The sequence below is a fragment of the Siphateles boraxobius genome, unplaced genomic scaffold (assembly GCF_051911475.1).
Source record: "Siphateles boraxobius isolate OS27281-9 unplaced genomic scaffold, OSU_SipBor_1 204, whole genome shotgun sequence".
Lineage (NCBI taxonomy): Eukaryota > Metazoa > Chordata > Actinopteri > Cypriniformes > Leuciscidae > Siphateles > Siphateles boraxobius.
Window position 1 is genome coordinate 2,891,206 of NW_027508816.1, and position 21,380 is coordinate 2,912,585.

A 21,380-nucleotide genomic window follows, 5' to 3' on the forward strand; every position below is an offset into this window, starting at 1 on the left:
TGCATACCATGCATTTAGAGGTTTACTTTCAGATCAAGTGTCATTGTTTGTTTTTTCCCCCAGTGTTGAAACACTTCCTCGTGTGATAGTTTAAAGAGCAACCAAGTAAGGCGAGTTTGACCAAACAATGAGAAAACTGTTAATTATTAAAACCATCATTTTGCATAAGTTTGGTGTGCTAATCTAATGACAGAAACGACACACTGCTTTTTGGCAATAAGTTCAGAGCTGCAGGTTCTAATCTATGGAAGTTGTTTTGAAACCAATTTTGAGTTCATATTCTGAGATAAAAGTCAGAATTGTGAGAGAAGTCAAAATAATTTTTTCAGTGCTAGTTTATATCTCGCCATTCTGACTTAAAAATCAAAAAAGTCAGAATTGCATGATATAAACTAGCAATTAAAAGAGAATTCTGACTTTTCTCACAATTCTGACTTTCTCTTATAATTGCCAGTTTATATTGTGAATAAAGTCAGATTTGCATTAAACTTGGTTGCAAAAAAAAACTCAGAATTGAGAGTTAAAATCAGTTGCAAGAAAAAAGTCAGACTTGCCAAAACTCACAAGAAAAAAGTCTGAATTGAGATAAAAAGTCTTAATTACTGAGTTTATATCTTGAAATTTATATTTTTTCCTCATAATTGTGAGTTTTTATTCTGAGAAAATATTGCGTTAAAGTCAGAATTACCTTTAATTGGGAGTTTATATTCTTAGGAAAATTTCAGAATTACGAGAACAAAATCTGAATTGTGAGAGAATTAGCAATTACCTTTTTAAATGAGAGTTTATATCTCGCATTTAAGAGATATAAAGGTGTCAACCATGACTGAAACACTGATGTGAAAATACGCCTGATACGCATCAGTGTTGAAGTAAAAGCATCAAATATGACCCTCACCTGTTGCTCAAACTCTGTTCCTCGAGCACTTTAGGCCAGATCTCTCTGAATTAAGAACGAAAGGTCATATTGCGCTTCAGGAACACATTGAATCAATCTGCTGGAATGACGAAGTAAAAGTATCTGGTTAGTAAAAACTTGCCTTGGAGGCATAAACGAACTTGAACATCAATTATTTACTTTCCTAGTAACAAGGCTTTCCACAATTTTTATTGCACTGACACAGATCTATTTGCAGTAAATTATACACCTACAAACAGTGGCAGGTACAACATGGCATTGACACCTACAAGACACCATCCTCAGTGATGAAAGATCTTCAGACAAACAATATAATCATGTATGCTACAGCTGCAGACGTCTGCAAGACCACCGACTCGCTCATACTGTCCAGGCACATCTCAGAGGAAACATTCACTCTCAGAACATAGAACAAAGCTGATATTTACCATTTATATAACAATATAACTTAGCAGTCAGGTGTCGAGCACCTCGCGCTCTCCATTTCAAGAAGGGGATCTAAAGTCTTAACTTCGTACACAATTAAACGAATGACTTTATGGTTGAAGCTACGGGTGTCTCTTCAGGTTCACCCTTTCCTCGAAACGTTCTTGCGGTTGATTGACTAAAGCTTCTTGCAATGTCTCAATGTTGGCATGAATGTTGGGTAAACATTAAAGGCAAATCCTCAACCTTTAGAAACAGAAGTCAACGCATATTAGTGTAATACGTGTTCTGATAAAACAAAAAGATACCCCTCTCCTGTTTTTTTTTCTTCTTCTTCAATTCCCCAATGAGCTTTTCATCTCCGCGTCATACTCGCGTGCGTCATCGTAAGTCGAGAAAAAAAATGATATAGCTTTAAGGAAGCAAAACAAAAACTTAAAAAAAAAACACAAGTACAGACGAGACGCTCTATTTCTTGCTACGCAGGCGTTTGGAGTGGCGTGGGAGATCCGAGCACTTGCGGGGTCGTTTGAGAAACAGGCCGTTCTCGCCCTCGGCTGATGCCGGACCCGCGCCGGATGAAGAGGACACGGCCGGAGCAGGGGTGGAGGAGGACGAGCCCACCGCACTGTCCAGCAGTTCCCTGAGCTTGTGCTCCAGCTCGGCCAGCCGGGCGTTCTGCTCTCCGATCACCTGCGACTGCTCCTGCAGCTTCTGCTCCTGGTCCTGAAGCTGCTTCTGCTGCTCCAGCTGCTTCACACGCACCTCCTGCATCTCCCGCCGCAGAGCCGCCACCGACGCCCCGTTCACCTTCACCTGCTGCTGCACCTTCGTCATCTCCGACCGCGACGGAGTGTTTTTGGCCAACAGGGACATGGTGGTCAGAGAGGTGGAGGGACCGGCCACTGCGGGACAGAGCCAAACGGGTTACAAACACTGACATTTACAACTGTGTAAACGGGAGGAATTGAAGCGCTGTGAAAAATGAAAGCGTAAAAAAAGTTGTAAAGAAAATTAAATGTACTAAACATTTTTTAATTTTATATTAAATACAAATTTTAAAAAAGAAATTGGACTAAAATTGGTGGAAAATCAAAGATATGTCTAACCAAGCTCTGTTCCAAATTTGAAGTTGATATCACAAAAATTGAGGTTCCTATGGGATTTTGTTTAGGCGTTTTAGCAAAAACAGCACATCACAAATGAAAGCATTTCTGCCACTTCTATCACAGAACAGCGGCCAAATATGGAACCTCAAGTCTCAGACCTTTCCAACAATACGTGTTCTGTCAAGTTTACAAAAAGTTTTGATTACAAAATAGTGCAGCAAAATTTTAAATATGACACCGCCCACAAGGGGGAGGAGCCTGCTAAAAGACTTTAAAGCATCATAATGCAATGTCCAATTTCAAAACTGATTTCACAGGATGAATTTTGAGCGTTTACGCTTTCGAATGAGACCTAATTTATAATGATTACAAATATATGAGATTTGGGAGAAAAAGCGCTACCGGAAACACTGACAGTTCCTGAGAAGAAAAAAAAATTGTGCTGTTTTTGGAAAATGATCCAGAAGAAAGCCAATGGAACGGAGGGTCAACTTCATGTTCTGCTAATCATTTGAGTTTTGGATAAATAAATAATAATGTGAAGATTAGTTAGTGGCGAGTCTTTAAATGCCAGCCGTACCCGGAGTGGATCCGATCAGGCGCCCAGAGAGATCGGCACCGGGAAGCCTCTTCTTCAGGATGGGGACGATCTTCTCATCGAAGTACTCCATGGCCATGGAGGAAATATCCCGCAGCTCCTGAAGCACCTCGTGGGCTCGCTGCGGCGCGCGCGTGGAGTTGACATACCGCAAAACACGGTAAATCTCATCGATCACCTACAGGGGGCAGAAAACAAGTCAAATCACACGTGTGTCTTTCAATTCATAAAGAGCAAATCACCAAGTTTTGCTAGAGTGTTGTGTGTGGTTGCAAGGGAAGCTTGTTTCTAATTCATGTTTCTAACCTGAATTAACACATAGCATGTTGTTAGCACAATTAAACAAATTGCTAGCATGTTTCTATCGCGAATAAACATGTTTCTATCATAACTTAGCTGTGTTAAATCATGTTAAAACAGTGCTAATTTGTGCTACCAACAATTAACCGATGTTTCTAACATGATTTACTTCCCTAGCATGAATTAGCACATAGTTAACGTGTTGCTAGCATGATTTAACACGTTGCTAGCATGTTTTACTATGATTTAACACATTGTTAACATGTTTTATGTTGGTAACAGTTGCTAACATGTCAGCATGCGTCTAGCAAGTTTTAGCTCATTTGTTAGCATGTTTTACCATGTTGCTAGCCTGTTTTAGCATGTTGCTAGCCTGTTTTAGCATGTTGCAAGTATAGCCTACATCAATGCAATCATGACGCTGAGGTAGTCAAAACAAAAATATTTATTACAAAAACAGAACTTTTTTCAATAAAACTTTTAACATACTGCTGTTACTTAGACATCCAGACAGAACAAATGACACCCTGCTACCAATAAAAGCATTTTCGGTTTCGTTTCAAATCTCTTAAACCTGATTACAGCAAAACTCAATCTCTGTCACACAAATGACAAACACTTGATTTGCATTCACTGCTTCAGGCCTTATTGCCATTCATGCTTTGTAGACTTTTGCATAATCCCTTCTGAGCTTTAACATTTCCTCGAGAAAGTTTTCTGAACTACGACACACCCTACAAGATTAGCATGATTACAGCGTTCTTTATGACCCTGATTACTGTCAGATGACTAAAGATGCTACAGATGAACCAAAGGCTGATTGTTTGAGACGATGAGCCCTTCATTCTCGTGTGAATTAACCCTTAAAGGCTCACTGTTTCCAACAAACACGCCGAGACAAACACATTTCTAGACACAAGAAACCTCTGTCAGAAACCTCTTAGTGTTTTACACATCATTGGAGGTTTGCATTTGTTGACTGTGTAGAACGTTAAAGTCGCCCTGTTGTGAAAATCCAGCTTTTAATGTTGTTTATATGTCTATGTGGTGTTTTTAATATGCTTTAAGACAAACCAGTCGACGGCATTGCTGAGTATTTTCTCCTTAAAACTGCAGTGAACCAAAGACAGTCTCAAAAACACGCTTTGAAATCGCTGGGGTTTCTGACGTCACAAACTACCTTGTAACCAATCAGATCAACGTGTGATCGTCAACGAGTGGATCTCTGAGCTGAGTGAGTGAGTGGAGGTGGGGCTCATTTGCGTATTCATAGAACCGCGCATAATAAATGAAGCAACGGTGTCGAGTTACATTCAAGATATTTTAAGAAATGAAGTTTTTTTAAAGGAAAAACGCTTAAATATGTAATTTTAGTGATCAAAGATGAGTTTAGGGATACAATTATTGACTACAGGTGGGCTTTAAGTACTAACCACACATGACCCTGATTCTAATGCTCATTATTTCATGCTCATGAAACTCCATTCAAACCCCTTTCAAGTCAGCCCTAATTTTGGCAAGTGATGCATTCACGACATACCCAAAATAAAAAGGTTTCTGCTCATAAGTCATTCTGAATGGACACATAACACACATATATTTAGAAAGCCAACCCTTGATAGTTTCCAGTTCAAGACTCAAAATTAAACAGATTATTATTAAAATTGAGATATATAAGCTCAAACATAAAACCAAATACGACTAATATTAATAATATATTTATTAAATGTATTAAAATAGTATGTGAATGTAGGATTGCAACTTATAACCACAGCTAAAGTGTAGCCACAATTGTGGTCATGCTTCATTTCAAATCTGAGGTGTTCAAATTATGTGTTTTATGAAGTCTATTTTACAACCATGTCAAGGTAGAATTTAGATAAGTTTTAGAGAAGGCTGATAAGATGCATATCAAATATTTTATTGCCTTATAAACACTGATTTACAGTCTTTGACTAATGTCTGGCGAGGCGAACTGGCCCATTCATGGTCTATTGATGTAAATCGGCGATTATTTCACACCTCTGCCGGTAAGAGACTTAATCTTCATCATTCTTTGTCCTTATTCTTTTGTTTGAATTCAGCCATTATAGCCTTTATTCTGGCATTATGCTTGGCCATCTAACTTACACCCATCTCATCCCACTACACATGAATAATCCACCTATTATCTTAAAAAGAAAAGAAAAACTATTCTTGAAGCTTAAATATTTGAATTCTTTAAAAAAATATATATTATGGAATAGAAAGCTTCTGCAGCAGGTGCATTAGCACTACAAGTAGCATGAAGCTACAGGACGCAATTTAATTGATTAATATTACACTTTAAAACACCATTGAGTATTTGTATCACATTCCGGTCGCGGTTTAAAATGGTTTCAAGTCAAAAAAAGATTTTGAAATGTTACATTTAGCATTTTATATGAAGCTATGGGCTATCCTTACCTAGCAAACATTCTGGAAACATTTCTTATGTATATGTAAATACGCCGAAATCACAAACAAACCATATATATATTTAAAATGTGAATGTATTAGTTTCTTGATTAGGGTGAAGAGATGTTATTATAGTTTTGTTACGACGGAGGTTAGAATGAGGAAGTGTACACATGACGCGTCATGCAGAAGAGGTCACGTTGAACCACGTGAGCAACATGACATCATGACTTTGCGTAAACATACACGCCACTTTCAAGTCAAGTGGCGTGTTATCTATACGCATTTTGAGCTATCCGCGTGTATGTCCACGCCGAAATCTTTTGCGTGTATGTGTACGCCGTTAAATGTCCGAGCGAAACGAAGCAAAATCTATATCTACATCTGTGGAGCGATCTTTTTTTCCTAGGATGGTAGGAGAACACTCATAAATGGTATTAACCCCAGTGACGGGTAGGTTTAGGGACGGGGTTGGGGTAGGTCATATATCTATATATACATAATACAGTAATATAACGTTAAGTCAAAGGCGTTGATAAACACGCTGAAAAGCGATTAAGCGTGTTGATAGCACGCCAAAAATGGAAATACGAATTGGCGTGTCATACATACGCCATTTCATGAGATCAGTCTGACGTGAGATGATTGACAGCTGTACAGCAAATGATAGAGCTCTGAGGTCAAATCTGACGCGAATCAGGAAGGGGAGAACACACATTTAGCTCCATGCGCTGTTTGAACTCTTCAGATCGCATAATTTAGTGGTAAATGAATAGAAATGTTATTCTGTATGACGAAATATTTTACTATCATGTGATAATTATTATTATTTCTCCAAATATGCGGACCATTGGACAAAAAGCCCTGGCGGATGCTGTATGTTGCATGTATCTGAACACAAATAAACCGGAGATGATGTGAATGACTGATTTATGAGAGATGATTTCTATTCAAAATAACGAACATTACAGATTTATTATTTTGCACTCCTGGCATAAATTAAGTAATTAATGTCACTGCAAACCAGTTTAATCATAAACAGTGGTCAAATATGGAAGCTGGAGTCTTAAACCTTCCTAATGATGCCGACTTTGTCCAGATAAGATAAGTGTGTGATGTTTAAATGAATAATAAGGTAGAATAGCGATAATCTGGGATCACCGGTGATCTCTGACGGGTAAGGGAAAGACCGACCACAGAAGCGGATGTTAATCCATGTTGGATGACTGCATCGGTTCGACTGATTTTGTAGGACTTTTATTATTAGCAACCTGCAATGACTGAATGGCCAGAGGCTTCTCTCCAAATCTGTAATGCTGTTCGCGGCATTTTTGAGTTTGCAGTGAAAACCCATAATCATATTTACTTAATATCAGTAAGAGCAGTACAGCTACCTGTAAATATTTTAAAATAATAATATTATAATAAAATATTCTGACATTAAGCCACAAATAAATACAAGTATAACAAAATATTTGAGCTCTGATTTGATTTAATTCTTTAATGTGATGTAGCTCTAAAACTATATATATATATATAAAAAAAACATTTTCATTACTTATGAAATTAAGTGAACCAATCGCTGAAAAGAACCATACGTTTTACCGTAATTATAGTTTATCATACGGTTGTCATTCTGATGAAGGCTAATTAGAAAAAAACGTCTCTGAAAAAAAATTCAGAATCACAATTGTTGTTTTTTTCAAATATAAATCATGATTCTGAATAAACAACTAAACAAAATAACGTAATTTACTAGAGCTTTTGACAAAGTGACAATTTATATGGCTGCAGTCATAAATGAAAATGTTTAATTGATTTGAATTATAAAAAATAAATCAGTTGTTTTAACCCAATGATTCACTGACTCAAACACTTCATTGATGAACAAATCTCTTGAATGAATTATTCAATGATAAATCTCTTGTCGCCACCTACTGGTGTAACGTTGTAATGATACAATCTGTATTTGAAGCATCAAATTACTTTTAAAAGGTGATTTACTGTATTTTGATCACTAGCGTTGACATCAGTGTTTATATCCAAACTATTATCTTTCATCCCAGTACTTCAGTCATAATATGAATGATGGTAACACAGAAATGATGATTGTGTGGTTGAAAGGACTGTTTGTGAAGCGGTTTCATATCCGTACATGACAGCTCTGAATGTTCACTGTGATCGGACTTCTCACAGGTTTAATAGAAAGAGCTGAATCGCTGTCATTTAGGAATAACATCAGTGTTTGAATCGAGATTGTGATGATTTAATGATTAATTGTCCAGCTCTACTTCTAAGCAGAGCAAACAGAAAAGCACACGTACCTTTCCAGGAATGAAGCAGCAGAGATTCGAGTCCACGTATTTCATGAAGGTCATGTTGAGCAGAGACAGACGCGTCTCCACCGCCGCCAGTATGTCTGCGTGCCGGGCCAGCGAGTGATTCCTGCGCTCAGACTCCCTCCTGAGGAGCGAAGAGGACACAGCTTACATTAGCGGACATCAACAGAAAACTACAAATGATATGTTGCTTGCTCTGGATTCAGGCTCTGTGTTGTGCTGGTTGGACCGGAGCGCTGCATTTGATACTATTGACCACAACACTCTTCTTGCGCGACTCAAGTGTATGGCAACGGCACTGTATTACAATGTTTGCGTCTTACTTCAAGAACAGGACTTTTTCTGTAACTTTAGGACATTTTTCCTCCTCATCTGCACCTGTTATGTGTGGTGTACCCCAGGGATCCATCTTGGGACCTTTATTGTTTTCCCTTTATAAGCTTCCCTTGGCCCGCATTTTTCAGAAATAAAACATTTGATATCACTTATGCAGACGATTCTCAGTTTAACCTTCCAGTAAGGCCTGACACCACGGTTTCATTCGGTGTTATCAAACATGCACAGCTTTCATTAGCCAACATCAACCCAAAACTACAAGAACTGATTTAAAGACACTTTTGTGTTTTGAGGGACTCAGCTCGACTTAGGATCTGAACATGAACCGATAAATCACATGAACGCACTTAATATTCAGTGTACATTTAATTTTATATTAAACAATATTATTATAAGATTATTTTCTTGTTATCTCTATAAAGCTGTTTTGGAACAATCTGTATTGTAAAAAGCGCTATATAAATAAAGGTGACTTAAATTTAAAATTTAATTTAATATTCAACAATATTATTGATCTCCTGCATTGACACCATTATATGAGAACTGAACTGAGCTGGACGATGACATCACGGTTTACTCCAGAGCGGCAATAATGTATAAATGAACTAAATTAATAACTTTTTAAAACAAAAATGAACCATTACTGAACTTACTTAAGCTGGACTGTGACGCTATTTTCTTCTAGAAACAAACTTTGTTGCATTATCAGATTTAGTCATAAAAGCACTCAAACCACAATTCATATACACTGCCGTTCACAAGGATCGGTACGATTTTTAATGTTTTTAAAAGAAGTCTCTTCTGTTCACCAAGGCTGTATTTATTTGATTAAAAAAAATATATATATTTTGAAAAATTACTACAATTTAAAATACAAGTTTTTTTTAAAGTTCAGTATTTATTTGAAATAGAATCTTTTGTAACATAAATGTCTTTACTGTCACTTATAAATCAATTTAATAAACCCTTGCTGAATAAAAGTAGTTTCTTTCCAAAGAAAAATAATAATCTTACTGACCCCAAACTTGAACAGAAGTGTATAATTTTCCAAAAGCTTTCGATTTCAGATAAATGCTGTTCTTCTGAACTTTCTATTCATCAAAGAATCCTGGAAGATAATTGTACACGACTGTTTTCAACACTGATAATAATCATAAATGTTTGAGCATCAAATCATCATATTATAGTGATTTCTGAAGGATCATGTGACACTGAAGACTGGAGTAATGATGCTGAAAATTCAGCTTTGATCACAGGAATAAATTACACTTCACTATATATTCACAATATTACTGGGTTTTTTTTGGTATAAATAAATGCAGCCCTGGTGGCAAAAGAAACTTCAATTTGATACGTTTTACATTTCAAGTTAAAAAAGTTAATCCGGGAAATAAGTGATTTGAGTCGTTATATATACAGGAAGAAAACTGAAAATGATTTGTCGATGACTGTGTTTACATCATGAGCACCAATAATGTGATTATTTCCAGTTACACAATCAAACCCCTTCACTTCCGTTTACATGCAATTTTGGTAACACTTTATTTTACAGTGTCCTTGTTACATAGGTTACATGTACTTACCATAGTAATAACAGTAAATTATGCATAATTACATGCAACTAACCCTCAACCAAACCCTAATCATAACTCTCTCTCTATATATATATAGATGTTTCATTTAAGTCAGTAATTAAATACAGAATTACACTGTAACAGTGACACCTTAAAATAAAGTGTAACCACAATTTTCATTATTCTGATCATTCGCCATGATATGTGGTTGTTTTTATTGCCATTATTCATATATGCACAGCACAGATGATGAACTCACATACAGTAAGTGTGTGTAAAATCAAGTGTAAAACACATTTCTATGTGTGTATTGGATTTTTACACTGACAAGCCTAAAAGTGTCTTCATTCTGATGTTTTTGGCCATCAATAAACTGCATTATATCTATGTTGCGCAAATTTGTCAACATGAACTCAGTTTCTTTAGCAGCACAAAAATGTGATGTCTTCTTTACCGTCGCGTTTACGAACCGACACATGAAAACGTCACCCGTGTTCGTCACAAACACACGCCAGAGAGGAACAGATGCCATTAAACTCTGCATGCATGCATGAATGAATGAAATAAATGAATGATTATGAACTTAAACGCCCAAGTATTGTGTTTACATGAGGTAAAGTTTAATCACAATACTGCCTGAATCTCATCTCATAATGAGGCTGGTGTAAACGTGTGTAAACTGGATCATTTGAGACGTATTGAACGAAGAAGCGGCTGCAGTCAAAGTACAAGCTGGACGAGTCAATGTTTTTTATCGTTCAAGATCGTTCTGAAAGTGATTCCAATGACATCGTTCCTCTGTGCTGTTACTGTTATAGTTGTGCTGTGTGTGGATTCTGCTATTATTTTACATTGTGTTACTTGTATGAAAGCAAAAGCCTCTTAAATACCAAACAGCAAATGATATCGTTCACTCTCTCATGTCATTCCGAACCTGTATGACTTCCTTCTGTGGATCACACAGAAAATATTTTGTGGTCTAGTTTTTCCGCCCATATTTGGTTTCCAACATTGTAAAAATATCTTCCTTTGTGTTCTGCAGATGGCGGCCGCACACGAGGGCGAGTGAAAACTGAACTCAAGGTTTGTGCAGACACTGTAAAAAGAAATTAGCACTACTTTTTTGGTTTTCATGGACTACAATCAGAGATCGCACTTATCAAACAATATCTTTAGAATGTTTTACTAAAGAATTTTTTTAACTCAAATTTCAAAATACAACTTACAACGCATTTAATAATATATATTAAAGCTGCAGTCCGTAGTTTTCCCTTTTTATCGTCATCTCTGTTCGAAATCTGCAGTTAGTAATCTGGAGTCATCAGTTTTGCGTGGGTTGTGCCTCGGCGCGGCACTGCGGATGAATCCGGTGTTTTCAGGAGAACGTGCGGTTGTCGGTCGGTGTGGACACTAGGGGTGGGCGATATAGCCTCAAAATTATAAAATAATTTAATAAATAAAAATATTCGCGATAATGATATTTATGACGATATAGACTTTTTTTTTTGTTGTTGTTGAAAATGTTCTTATTATGTTTATCTCGCCTAAATGTTTGCTCACTCATTGCGTTTTTACAAGTGGTAATTTTGTTGTTAAGAGTTTACACAACACAAGGAAGCTTGATTTCAATCTTTGAATTAAATGTTAAATGTGTGTAGGTCTAACACCAGTATTCAGAAATACTACAGAAACATAATAAAGTAATCAAATGTAAAATAACACATAGTCTTTTAGTTCTGTTTCCTGATTAAATTAAATACATAGGCTAATAGTTCTCATTCATTACAATTAAAGCTATCTTTTGTTGTTTTGACGACAACATTAATGACAGACGCATAGCCTATGGCTGCTGTCACTTTTACAGCTAGTGCACAGATCCATTGCTGTTTTCATTATACTGTCTGTCACACTGTCACATGCGTTTTATACATAACCGACTGTGTTTATGAGTATACTTACCAAGACCGGAAGTTTGACACAATTTTGCGTTTTTCCCCCCATTAAAGCCATATAATCCGCATAAAATAACTTTAGTTTCTCGAGAGCTGTAGGCTACTGTATGCACGCAGTGCAGCTCTCTCAGAGAGTGCGCGAGTAGCTTACTGGATAGTTTAAAACCACTTAAATGTTTAAACTGATAAGAATTAAGAAGACTTGAAAATGATAAACTTTAGTTACGATGCACTGATGGCCCGATTGTGCAAGAGACCATTCAGTCATGTCCCGACTCCTAAACGCGCGCGAGAGAAGACGCGCGTCGGCAGCCCCGCTGAACACTCAAGCTGTTTGTGAAATTGCTAAATCGTCATCGGAGGCTGACAGGCTGCTCTCGCGCTCACACAGGTGTTGTTGTTGTGCATGCTAGGGAACGTAAATGCGCCATCCACGAGCAAATGAAAAGCGCTTGCTGAAGCTAGCCACTCTAGCGAGACGTTATCTGCGTGTTCCCGGACATCTGTGCCGGAGATGCGCTCCAGAATAACCCCACATCATGTAGACATGTTACTTTTTTAAATAAAAACTAGACACGGTGTGGATTGAGGTAGGCCTGCCGGAAAAAAAACTCTGTCGGAAAAAAATTGCCAGTTTTTCAAAGCTTCAAACGGATTGAGTGTTTTCTTTTTGTCATCTTAATTTGTTAATTATTTAAGTTAAATAAATATTTTAGTGTAGGCCTATTTAATGTTTTTTATGTATATTATTTTATTCAGTTTTTCTGTTGTCTCTGTCAGAAGTGCTGCAGATGCGTGAAAATGTGATGTGAATCAGGTTCCGTTGATGATCTGTTCTGTATGCTGTGGTTTGCACGTTAAAATAAAAGTGCATTTTTTATTAATATTTATTTAATAATGGGTTATAATGAGGCTAACGAGTCTCACCTGGGCAGCTGGGCTTTGACCTGTTTCTGGCACAGACTGTGATAGCGCTCCACCTTCAGGAAGCCTTGATTTAGCATGCGCTGACAAATCACATCCATGCGTTTGCACACCTGCAAGAAAAGAACAGTTCGGTATCAAATGATGCAACATACACACTTAATGTGCATAGTGTATGACTCTCACTGTTATAAGGATATTTTGTGATGGCCCGACTACATTCGGCACGTAATTAAAGATGAAGTGTCCAATGTTCCACTGGTTTTTGGTTAAAGGTACACTATGTAACTTTTGTCCCTCTAGTGCAGTGGTTCTCAAAGTGGGGTCAGCGGATCCCTGGGGGTCCGTGAACGATAGCCAGGGGGTCCGCGAAATAATTTATAACAGCCTACCGTTTTTCCATGACTATAAGTCATGTTTTCTTTATCATCTGAAAACTTGCTATTTATTCCAAAGTGACTTATCGGCCTAATGCATTTAATGTCAAATAATAAAAAAGTATGCTTTTAAAGGTTTCTATAGATAGATAATCTATCTATATTTCTTATGCCTGTGCGTCAAGTATTCGCTGTGTTTTGGTCGTTTTTTGGGCACGCGCGCCAGAAGCAGACAGAGACGGCAGAACCGGCATCCTGTTGTTTTTTTTATTTTTAAAAGGCATGACATTTTGTAGTCATTTTTAATGTACACACAAATAAAAAATTGACATTTTGCCGTTTTGAATGATGTACTCTTATCTGTATGACCATAAATAAGAGTATTCCTTTGTTTCCACTGCATAGGAAACAATCCAAGTGTTCGCGCCGGCGTCTCGCGTGCGCGCACAATAGGCTATGTCAATTCTAGCACTGCTAATTTTACATCAAAACCTATTCATTATCAAAATAAAATACTCACCGAACTTATAAAAAGTTCTGCTTAATTTAATTTGTCTGTTGTGCACTATGAAGGCAGTGACGGTCAATCATTATACCGTCGACTTGCTGTTGTTCCAATCTCATTTCTCCACATGTGAAGATGCTGATACGTGCAGGTCTGGACCTCTGTAATTTTTTTAATGTGTAGCCTATTATATAATGAAAGTTTTGAAATAATTTCCTAATATAAACTCTAATTTGGCGCTGCAAGGATATTAAACATCGCGATGATAAACTGACCTTCTCATCTGAGCGGTTTCAGCAGACTACCAGCGCTCGTCAATGTCAAAATGCGCATTTCCGCATGACGCTTCAGTTATTCGGTCATAAAGTGTGAGATAAGATGTAGGCTAAACAAGATCTAGACACGTGTGAAATTAATGTGGGAAAAAATAAATACTCTGAACCCCAAGTGAATTTACACAAACTGAGAAAGTCAAAAAGCATTACTTTGTTCCCCGCTCTCCCAGCTACAGGTCAAGAGAAGCATACTGTGTCCAGGATGAAATTAACATTATTTTTTTTTATAGCTAATTACAGTGGATATAAGCTCAATTTAACAACACAAGCACCTATTAAACATAATTTGCCATTATTACTGTACTATAGGCCTACTATTTGTGTACCTCGAATGTGTTCAAATATTGGAATTTAACATCTTTGCAAAATAATCCTTGAAACATTTCTCATTTAAGGCCATTCCTGTTTGGAATATGTGATTGTGTTTTGATGTGATGTGAACAATAATCTTATACATTCTGCATTTCCATTTTGTATGTGGATCATTCATTGTAAAATTTAAACTGTCATCTACTTGACAAAAAATGTATTCCACTGCCCACTGACATGCTTTTAAAGCTATAGTTATCCCATTTTTTGGCCTTAAAAACACCTTAAAAACACCTTTCAAGATCAAGAAAATCTAAAATTCCTCGGGGGGCGGGGGCGGGGGGGGGGGATCTGGACCCCCTAGCAAGATCACTTTTGGCACCTCAGTACACTATATAGAAAACCCTGCATACGACCCTGGGTGAAGACTATTTGTGTCAAAACATTTCATTAAGCGCTCCCACATTAACTTTGGGCTCAGTCACTGTTATAAATATGAGGGGGTCCTTGGAAATATTTTTCCCCCGTAAGGGGTCCCTGGCTCCAAAATGTTTGAGAACCCCTGCTCTAGTGGTTAAAAGAGAAAACTGCATGCATTTTGTGGAAGAACATTGTTTTGGTTGTGCTTTGGCTCTGCAGATGAATATGGTTCTCTCTCATAGCTAAAAAAGAGAGATATTATTCTACTGCTCATAAAACATTCACGTTCGGATGCTGGTGTTTGGGAACGCAAATGTGTGACGATCGACTCGAGACTTTTTTTTTTAAGTAGAGGAATACAAAAAAATAAATCCATATAAAGCTTATCCATAAAACCGGAAAATCAAATATGTTTCATCTAGGGCTGCAACTAACGATTATTTTGATAATCGATTAATCGGACGATTATTTTTTCGATTAATCGGATAGAAATTAAATTAGATTTTTTTTTTATTATAACTAAATAAAACCGTAAATCAGGGTATTTATGTGTAAAAGTCTACTTTAAAAAGTGCAAAAGCCACACATTGAGTTTTACTAATATCAATATTGCATTGTTTTTAATGATAATTGCTGATGGCAAGTTGACAAACATGATTATTGTTAAAAAAATGATATCCAACATATTATGTTTTAACACAATTTTTGTTAAAACAAATTTACACAGACATGTTGTTCAGATGTGAATATCTGAACTAAAAACAAACTAAAAACATCTAAAATATATAATTCATTTAATTTTTATTTAAAATTAATTATATATAAGGAATATAAGGATAAAGAATATAATATATATTATATATATATAATATATAAAAGAATATAATATAAGGATAAATTGATTAAATAAATATAGAAAGAATGAAAACAATTGTGTGAATGTAGAGCCGCAGTAGATCACGTTTGAAAAACAATTAAAACTTAGTAGACAAATGCTATAAAAAGAGAACGGAATGGAGGTAACGTTACCCAGCAAGCTAACAGGCTTGAGTAAAGGACAGGAGAAATTATGCATTAGTGCACAAGCATTCGCTGAAAACCACTGAGTACAGTGACTAAAAAACAATATTTTACTGCTGCTGTTATTAACTGCCTTTATATTTAGTGCTTCACTTTGTAAACACCGTTTTAATTTAACCTATTTCTGCGGTAGCGCTATTTTAATCCATCACTTACGTTGCGAGCGAACTGATTGCGCAACCTGATGCTCGAGACAAAATACAGACATCCCGGAAGTCCCGGGAGTCTCCCGCATATTGATTGCGGCTCCCTGATGCCCGCGAATTAGTTCAAACTCCCGAAATCTAGAGCGCGCAAGCAAGAGCGCGCATGCGAGACAGAAGAGACTGCTCCAAACCGTGTAGCGCGCGCGCTCGGCAGAGCGCCTGAGGGAGAGAGACCTTGCGTGTGTGTGCGTACCAGTAAACGCTCCCCGTGACGTAAGCAGACCAACTAATCGATAATGACATTCGTTGACAACGATTTTCATAATCGATTATAAACGATTTTATCGATTAGTTGTTGCAGCCCTAGTTTCATCTAATTAACAGTCAGTCATACATCCAAAACATCGATGATATTTTTCAATAACGATTGTTGACTTCAAGACTATCATATGGAAGCTTGTTTCTGCTACAGAATAAAACAAATTACTTTAATTTAACTCACAATTGAGTTTATGTCCCTATTTATATACTGACTGAACTTAGCTGAACTTTCTTTTTTTTGTGGCCAAGCAATAAAAAAAAAAGGTAATTGCAACTAGAGCTGCACAAATATCACAAAAATCGCAATTGCCGGTTATTCCCTTGAAATTGTAATTGCGATTATTAATTAGGATTATCACAATTTACACTGAATATATATAGGCGTATTATAATACATGTTGACACAAAAAATTAACACACACACAAGTACTGTCCCCCTTTACTTAACATACACATCAATTGTAAGAATGACTAATAGTGAAGACTACTAATAGATAAACATTAGGACTATGCTGCTAAAGCAATTAAATAGCAGTCCCAAACTAGTTTTTGTTAATACAATGTTGATATGAGCCACCACAGTCATTTAAAAATATAAAAAATAACACAAAGTGAAAATAAAGGGGCATTTTTGGGTTATGGAAACGACAGTTACCATGGTGAATACACAATACTAACAAGAACTGTTAATGAAACAGCTCCTGGTGAATAGAATGAAAATCATACCTGCATGCAAATCCTTCTCAGCTTACACGTGATTTATTGGTATTTTACTTTTATGCCGTCACTTACTAATTTACATTGTAACGACATTGCTCGTAGTTTCTTTTGCACTTTATACAGTGAAGCGATACACAGAGCGCGCCGCCGCATTTGCGCGTGCAACTGAAGAGTGCGCGCTACGAGCACAGTATACCGGCTGACAGGACAGTAAAGTCCGTTTTTCTGAGGTGAAAGTCTTTTTATTTCAGCGTACACTTACGTCACTGCCTGGTATGTTATATTGTGCTGGGTTTTCTGAAGTAGTCGTGATTCACCTCTCATAACATAATTATGCTCTAAACACACCAGGGAATGGATTTTCTTTTGTAATCGCGGCTTTGAGCGATTACGTAATCGTGGCATCCGTAATCGTAATTAGAAATTCGATTAATTGTGCAGCCCTAATTGCAACTTTTCATCTCACAATTGCAAATATCCCAAGTCATAAACTGAATTTACATCTAAAAAAATTTTTTTTAGACATGGATCATATATATATTTTACAAATGTTATAGCAAATTTTTATATCACAATCTTTATATCACAATTTTATATCACAGATCCCAAGATCTTAAATTAAAATATCTCGCAATTCTGAGAGGGAAAATACAGAATTGTGTGACAAACAAATTGTGGGAAAAAAAATCTAAATTGTGAAATTTAAAAGTCGTAATTTTTAAAAATCCGTGGCAGGAACGAGCTTACTACCGCAGCCGGTAATGCCGTGATTCCAGGGAGCGCACGCTTACTCGCTCACTACAGGCAGCGAGACAGCAGTGAACTAGCAGAGTGTTGAGACGCAGACCGTTTCACTGATATTGTAATATTTTTACAATAACAACGATTGTTGACTTAAAGACTATCATATGGAAGCTTGTTACAACACGGAATAGAAAAAAATACTTTAACTCACGATTACGAGTTTAGGCACTAAACATAAATCGCACAAATCTTTTTATTAATCTTTGCGGCCACAGAATAAACAAGTTGTATTCTCACAATTCTATTTTTCTTGCAATTGAAAACGTTTCTCACACAATTCAGACTTGTTTGTACCTCGTAAGTCGTAATTATGAGTTTATATCTCGCAATTTTGTGGGCGGGGGGGGGGGGGGGGGGTCAGAATTGGGATACAAACAAAATTTTGAGGGGGGAAAAAAAGTTACAATTGTGCAATTTAAAAGTCGTAATTTTATATTTTAAAAATCCGTGGCGGGAACAATCTTCCATACTATCACACGGTCGGAAATGCCGTGATTGTAGGGAGCGCGCGCTCACTCGCTCACTAGGCAGCGAGACTGCAGTGCACTGGCCGAGTGTTGAGACGCAGCCCGTTCCACTGCAGTCCAGCTCATTGTTTTCCTCACCAGCCGCAGAAGACTGATCTCGTCGTACGATAGGAAGTTGAGGATGGTGTCGATGGCCACGATCGGGAGTCCTAACAGCGCGTTGTTCTGGTGCGGCTGGTCCGGTGGCGGAGAGGGAACGCGCGGCGACAGCGAGTCCGAGTCCAGCGACGCGACGCCTCCGTCAGAGCTCACTGCAACAGCCGCCATCTTCTCTGAGCTCCAGGACACAGGACGTGACGACACACAGCTGAGCTCGCGGGCCGGAAGTGAGGAGGCTGTCTGCGGGCTCGTGACGCGGACACCATAGACATCATAAATCTAGTCTCCATAGATATCTATATGATGTCTATGTCTAGTCTCTATATGATATCTATGGCGGACACAACCAAGCCAACACAATCTTATTTTAATTTTATCGAGCCAACTTTTATTCATTTTCTTCAGGAAACTAAGGATTATTGCACCAGTCTGGAGAACATTGTCAATAAGAAAGCAAGAAAGACTTGTCATATCTTTAATGAAGGCCTACACTTTTTTGATTTATCAATCAATTTGTACACTCTGAGATGTTGTTTTTTTATTATTGTTTTTTTAGTAATATGTAAAATCTATATGCTATATTGTAGACTACTAAAGTTTGTTGGATAATAATAAAAATAAATAAAAAAGAGCCATGTAGAGAGTTTATTTTTTATTTTATTGAACATAATCAAAATATACATTTATAATGTCATTCGTAAATGTTATAATAATAATAAACCGTAAAGCAAACCACTGTATGTGCTGTATAGGTGACACCACATATTGTGGTGAAAAAATTAATAAAATCCTCAAATCCGGGTCCTGCTGTATAGGTGACAAATGATGCCCCTTTTCACAAGCGTCCCCTGAAGCCGTTTCTCAATGTCAAGGATACTTCCCTGGCAGGATTGATCCTTCCAAGTCATTTCCTTCAGAGTCTAGGCGAGGCTTCTCTTTAGCATTCGGAGAACACGTAAATGGAACAGGCTAGCAAGTGCACGTCATTGCGTCATTACGTCAGTGAAAAGGTCCGCTTTTGGCGCTGCAAAAATTCAAAAAGATCAAAAAGTTATGATGTACACTACCGTTCAAAAGTTTGGGGCCAGTAGGATTTTAAATGCTTTTAAAAGAATTCTCTTCTGCTAATCATGTTAAATTACTTTGTACAACTTAACTAGTTATTTATAAAAGAAATGCCGGTGACGGCAACCAAGCTAAATGACAGGTCCGGTTCAGTTAGCCATCAATAACGTAATTTGTATATATTTGTATAATTTGTAATATCAATACGGTAGTAATTTGTACTGGCACTTAAACGTTAAACTTAACTTATATGTACAACGGTTATAACAAATGTATGGTAACTTACATGTACAAGCATAGTGCCCCGTTATTGCTCCGACTCCGCTAACGTCTGACATTTTTCATTTTTTGATCAAGATAGCAAAGCTGCCGCATAGGATTGTGGGTGATTTGAGAGCGCGAAGGCTACACATATGCATCCTTTCCTGTGTACGGGATATTGTTCGAACGAAGGCGTCACCATTGGGGTGGTGGTGGCGCAGTGGATAAGACACATGCCTTTGTTGTGAGAGACCCGGGTTCGAATCCACTGTGAGACACCAATGTGTCCCTGAGCAAGACACTTAACCCCTAGTTGCTCCAGAGGCGTGCGACCTCTGACATATACAGAAATTGTAAGTCGCTTTGGATAAAAGCGTTGCTAAATGAATAAATGTAAATGTAATGTAAATGTAGGACTCAGTCCTTGGTTGAAATTCTGAGGATCCTCGACATTGGAACAGTCCTTCGACGGATGTCGATGACGTAGCATGCTCGAAATAACGGCTTCCGAGGATCCTTCCTTGACATTGAGAAACACCTAGAATGTGTGTCCCTATAAATGCAAATGAGCCTTTGCTCCGCCTCCGTTCAGAAGAGGGCGGAGTCTTTACACCAGCTTCAGAAACTCCGGCAATAACAAAACAGGCCGATCTCACTCATCCAGAATCCCAGAATAACCAGTAGCGAGTGCAGCCTTACGGAGAGACTCAGGAAGAGTTTCTGAATGTTAGTGGAGACATTTATGTAGTTGTTGTGGAGTTACACTGATCATCTCATCATCATGTTGAACTTTTACACAAGTGTCCACAGTTCCTGAGCTGTTTATAAGGAAGCGGTGACATGTGTGGAAGCAATTTAATATGTTCTATATATGTGCATTTTCTAATATTCATTGTAAGGTAGTAAAATGCACGAGGATTGCATGTGGAGTCCCATGATTCTCTTCTACATTGATGGAACAAAGAACTATTAACCCTTATCTGTGTAGAATGTATGTGTATGACCTTATACGTGACTTGACAAAAAGTAATGTGTGACTGTATGACTGAGACAAAGGGCCTTTTACACATTAGTAGTAGGATGCAACAATGTGTTTGTTATGGGACATGTTGTTCATGATGACAAAGAGGGAGTCAACTATAAAGAAGAAAGGATGCCCTCCCTTCTCTGTCTCACACTGCAGCTATTCTGTATGACTGTATGACCCCTGGCCTTTCCTTGCAAGGAAATAAATAACCTTTAAAGACAATTGGTACATGTTTGTCTCTTATTAAGTGATGTAAAATTGTTTGCCACCACACATGTTCTGGTCAGTAGTGTTCAGTGCTCGTCTGCGCTCAACGACAGAACAGTTTCAGGCTTTGCTGGATCTTCTGCCGTTGTGTTAGAACTGGTCACTGTTGTCGCTCGAGAAACCGAATGCAGGCTGGTGTGTGTAAACGTGAGGATTAAGAGCCGGTAATATTATAAACGTGCAGATTAAGGGCCGGTAATATTA

The 21,380-nt window shown here is 37.5% G+C and overlaps 1 protein-coding gene across 1 annotated transcript; it reads right to left on the bottom strand.

The window, feature by feature from the left end:
- Window positions 1-1,073: 1,073 nt before the first annotated feature.
- fbxo28 (F-box protein 28) lies at window positions 1,074-18,833 on the bottom strand. The gene is made up of 5 exons (XM_077237626.1): window positions 18,536-18,833; window positions 12,917-13,026; window positions 8,113-8,251; window positions 3,035-3,230; window positions 1,074-2,250 (listed from the first exon to the last, which is right to left on the bottom strand). The coding sequence occupies exons 1-5, from the start codon at window positions 18,722-18,724 to the stop codon at window positions 1,814-1,816; spliced, it is 1,071 nt and encodes a 356-aa protein (XP_077093741.1). The 5' UTR covers window positions 18,725-18,833; the 3' UTR covers window positions 1,074-1,813.
- Window positions 18,834-21,380: the final 2,547 nt, after the last annotated feature.

What these genes read in the sequence shown, in the direction of transcription:
- fbxo28 (XM_077237626.1), bottom strand. Translation starts at nt 18,724, where the DNA reads ATGGCGGCTGTTGCAGTGAGCTCTGACGGAGGCGTCGCGTCGCTGGAC. An exon ending in AGATCAGTCTTCTGCGGCTG is followed by an intron (nt 13,027 to 18,535) that starts GTGAGGAAAACA and finishes CTTTTCTTGCAG; the next exon opens with GTGTGCAAACGCATGGATGT. An exon ending in GCTGCTTCATTCCTGGAAAG is followed by an intron (nt 3,231 to 8,112) that starts GTACGTGTGCTT and finishes TGCCCCCTGTAG; the next exon opens with GTGATCGATGAGATTTACCG.